General features: G+C 37.9%; 1 protein-coding gene across 2 annotated transcripts in view; it reads left to right on the forward strand.

The window, feature by feature from the left end:
* The window catches only part of LOC106879394 (protein disulfide-isomerase A5), a 62539-nt gene extending 59339 nt beyond the window's left edge, over nucleotides 1-3200 (forward strand). For both annotated transcript variants that reach the window (XM_052966959.1, XM_052966960.1), the window contains exon 23: nucleotides 2939-3200. In XM_052966959.1, the coding sequence (XP_052822919.1) occupies nucleotides 2939-3185 (247 nt within the window). In that variant the 3' untranslated portion in view covers nucleotides 3186-3200. The remainder of the gene's footprint in view (nucleotides 1-2938) is intronic.
* Nucleotides 3201-4847: the final 1647 nt, after the last annotated feature.

A 4847-nucleotide genomic window follows, 5' to 3' on the forward strand; every position in this document is an offset into this window, starting at 1 on the left:
TTCCACCTAGCCTAGGAGGAGTTTGTCTCCCCCTCGCAAACATAAGGACACAGGAAATGTGTCAAGGCCGACAGGAGGTGGTCCAGCTTCCTAGGGCTAAATAACAGTAGTATATTCCCTTATTGGGACTGTCACGTTAAGTTGGCAGTATACAACTACTTTATCGCATCACTACTGCTTAAGTTTCTCTGAGAGATTTAGAAATGTATTATTTTTAATATATATATATATATATAAAATCATCATAACCGAGGGCACTGAAGGAGTCACTTTCAGTGCCCTCAGTGCCACAGGATCTGCCTTTATCATATCAGTCTTGTCAGCCACAGCCACATCTGCTCCCATGCAAAACAATGTACTGGATGTAGAGGAGGATAAATGTCTTGGATTGACACTGTTATCACTTTTGATCGGCTGTCATAAGCAAGTAAACATCATCATAGATTTAATGTTCATTGTCCCATGTTTGTATGAGCTGGACAAAGTCTATTGAGGCAGATCCTCTGTGACTGGATCTCTTGTTGCTAAGCCATTCCTGTTTCCATGGAAGGTAATATCCCCCCCTCCTCCATGGCCTGATATGTTGAAGTGGATGTTAAAACGATTATTATGATGATGATAATGATGGAAGTTAACCCCAGCACTAGACTAATACTTATTTTAAGTTCTGATAAGATGTATTACAATTACCTACAGCTGTTCCATGTTATTGTTCATGCTTATATATTTCATGTTTATACGGAAGCAACAAGTTTACTGAATATACTTAAAAGGTGATTAAGGTAGCAAGCTGGCTGAATTGTTAGCATGCTTGGCAAAATGCTTTGCTGCATTTCATCTATCTTTATGTTCTGAGTTCAAATTCCGCTGAAGTTGACTTTGCCTTTCATGGTCAATAAATTAAATACCAGTGAAATACTGGGGTCAAGGTAATTGATTAGTGCCCTCCCCATAAGATTTCAAACCTTGTGCCTTTAGTAGAAAGGATTATTAAAAGGTAGTGGTAGTGAAAATGGTTTGTGGTATTGTGTTCCTTTAAATGCTGTTTTCAAATCTTACTAGGGGTCAGTAAAATACTACTAATATTCTGGGGTTAATTTTCATCAATTGTTCCTGTCCCTCAAAGTGACCTTGTGTATTTGTTGGCCAGGTAAAATCGTGTGCCAGAGAAAATGCTTTACAGTATTATTTTCTGGCTCTTTATGTTCTGAGTTCAAATCCTGCTGAGGTCAACTTTGCCTTTCTTTCCTCCAGAGTCAATAAAATAAAGTACGGTCAAATGCTTGGTTCACTGGTATCAACTACTTGTCTGCCCTCAAAATTGCTGGTCTTGTATCTGACAGAATCATTTGCATGTCAGATGAAATGCTTTGCAGCATTTCATTTATCTTTATTTACTGAGTTCAACTCCTGCCAAGGTCAACTTTGCCTTTCATTCTTTCGGGGTCAATAAAATAAGTATCAGTTGAGCACTGGGGTTGATGTAATTGACTAGCCTCCTTCCCCCAAATTTCAGGCTTTGTGCTTGTAGTCGAAAGAATTATTATTACTGTCATTATTATTAACAACATCAACAGTTGTGGATGGCAGAATTGGTAGAGTGGCAAAATGTCTTGCAGTATTTAGTTACTTCCCTTGGACATTCTAATTTCTAATTTTGCCGAGTTAACTTTGCCTTTCAAAGCTCAGTTGTTAATGTGTAAGGAGGATATTCATAAATTCTTATACCTAGTTCTTACCTATGTAACATGCAATGTTGAATACATTATTGCATTGTAAATAATATTTGCTATAACTTAGAGTAAGAGAGGAAAGCAATAGGCAGAGTTTGTTCAAAACAATTATACCATCTCTAGAATTATTACATAGTGTTGTTAGATATTACTTGAATATAAATCATATCTTCAATAACTTTGGATAAGATGAAAAACTGTAGGAGTGGACCAAAGCTATTTGAAAATTAATTTAATTAGTGATCCTTCCCTAATCTTTGTAAATTTTGTACAGAATTTATTGAATGTTCTTTTTTAGTTTGAAGAGTAATGAATGTTTGCTATATAAATGTGTTTACTTTGGCTTTGATAAATGTTTGTTAAAGTAATTGTCTCATTCATACTTGAGAAATGTCATTGTTGGCTTCATTAACTTCATGTGTGTTAGTTTTCATTTAAAAGCCATGCATTTAAAGGTTGAATCTGTTATGCTTTGTGAGATGAACTTTTCCCTGAATGTCAGTTGGCTTCATTCTACATGAATGGTCAGAAAGTTCTGTAAAGTGAAATTGTCTCCTCTAACTTTAGGTGTTCATTTTATTTCTTGATAGTTTTCTACATGATATTTCTTAGTAGTTCTGTTTGCTGTGCTTATTATGCTCTTACTAATTTAATTGTATTAAACATCTTTTCATGAACTCAACTGATACTAATGGGGTTTTCTTCTGTTTTTGTTGGACATTCAGATATTGTTTTCAAAGGTAACATCTACAGATAATTCAGCTGTTATGATATATGTTCCTTTCTTATTTATTTATCACAGGATTTTCGAGCGAGATCGTTGCCAGTGCCCCTGGACTGGCTTGTGCGGGTGGCACATAAAAGACACCGTTTCGAGCGTGGCCGTTGCCAGTATCGCCTGACTGGCCTTCGTGCAGGTGACACGTGAAAGTACCTACTACACTCTCTGAGTGGTTGGCGTTAGGAAGGGCATCCAGCTGTAGAAACTCTGCCAAATTTAGATTGGAGCCTGGTGTTGCCATCCGGTTTCACCAGTCTTCAGTCAAGTCGTCCAACCCATGCTAGCATGGAAAGCGGACGTTTAAACGAAACATATATACATTCAGCATGTATCTTAAAGATTTCCTTAAATGTATTTTTTTAAATATATTTTTATTATTATTATTGTCTGTTAATGATAACTTCTGATATATTTTCTTTCTCAGCCCATTGGCAGATAATTGGCACTCATCATCATCCAGTAACACTTATAACCCAAATGCAGCTAACTTTCAGAAAACATTATCTAAAAACACACATGTCTTTGTGGCGTTCCATGTCAGTAAATGCTCCAACTGTGAACGGATTAAAAATGAATTTCTCACAACTGCAGATGAAATGGTGAAACATAAAAGTTTCGCTTTTGCGGCTGTTAATTGTGATTTTAATTCAGGTAAGTTTATTATTTTCTAAATATATCCCACAGGTTTTTTTAATACAAATTCTTGTTTATGTGAAATAGGTAACTGTTGATATACACTTATAAAGTATTAATATCAATCAGAATATAATAGAGGCATAAAAGCACCATCTGTGCGTGATCGTTGCCAGGGCCGCTGACTGGCTCCTATGCCAGTGGCATGTAAAAAGCACCATTCGAGCATGATTGTTGCCAGCATGGCCTTACTGGCACCTGTGCAGGTGGCACGTAAAAAACACCATTTGAGCATGGTCGTTGCCAGTACCACCTGACTGGCCCTTGTGCCGGTGGCATGTAAAAGCACCCACTACACTCTCAGAGTGGTTGGCATTAAGAAGGGCATCCAGCTGCAGAAATTTTGCCAGATCAGATTGGAGCCTGGTGCAGCCTTCTGGCTCGACAGTCCAACCCATGCCAGCATGGAAAGCTGACATTAAACGACGATGATGACATCTTCCACTGAGATCTTTGTCAAACAATCATCCTTCTCAAAATATTGCTGTTTACAATTTCATATTCTGTTGTCATCAAAATTGACTTTCCTCATATCTTTTAACTCTTGTCTAATTTTTCCATTAATATTATCAACTTACTGTTTAAACTCTATTGTCATGACATTCTAACTCTCTTTAGTGACCATTGGTATTGTCTCTGTGAAGTGAAATTTATTTAAATATGTATGTAATATGTGGAGGTGCATAGCTTAGTGGTTAGGGTGTTAGCATCATGATCGTAAGATTGTGGTTTCGATTCTTGGACTGGGCGACGTGTTCTTGAGCAAAACACTTCATTTCACTCAGCTGGCAAAAATGAGTAACACTGCGATAGACTGGCGTCCCGTCCAGCTGGGGAACACATACACCATTGAAACCGGGAAACCGGGCCAGGCTTTAAAAGGGTGCATTTATTGATTTTCATGTATGTAATATATATAGTCAGTGCTCTGTTAATAAGTTTTGGGGGCTGAGAAGGGGAGAGCTTTCATTCTTGTTAATAAAAATTATTGTGAGTGATAAAAGTCATGCCAGAAGTGATAAAAATCAAACAGTCAGTCAACATCATGGTGTTTGGAGTGATCACTAATGATGGTGCCATTCATCTTCCCACATGGTCTCAGACTCAACACGGAGGCCTACATCAAGTGCCTGGAGGAAGTAGTGCTGTCCTGGGTTAAGAGGATGGCTGCTGGAAGACCCTACATTTGGCAGCAGGACCCTGCACCATGCCACACAAGCAGGAGAACCCAATCATAGCTGTCAAACAATTTCTGTGACCACATCATCCCTAACATCTGGCTGCCTAACTCTTCAGACTGAAACCCCCTTCATTATTATGTGTCGAGAACAGTTGAGCAAAAGGTCAACAAAACTCCTTGTAACACCAAAGATGAGCTAAAGGCAAGGATTATGGCAGCATTCACCAACTTAAACAAGAAGACCATCCAGAAGAGTTGCAGGAGATTAGGTGCATACTTTGATTAACTGCATTGCTTTTTGTTGAGATAAAGTAAAATAAGCTTTCCGTTCAAAACTGGACATTTTATTCTTAATGACCTGCCATGCCTGATCACTAAATCCACAAGTTTTTCCTATCTTTTCTGTGTTTATTTTCTCTTATTCCTTTCTGTTGAAGCGCATAGGCTCGAAATGTAAAGG

This window comes from Octopus bimaculoides, chromosome 4 (genome assembly GCF_001194135.2).
Source record: "Octopus bimaculoides isolate UCB-OBI-ISO-001 chromosome 4, ASM119413v2, whole genome shotgun sequence".
NCBI lineage: Eukaryota > Metazoa > Mollusca > Cephalopoda > Octopoda > Octopodidae > Octopus > Octopus bimaculoides.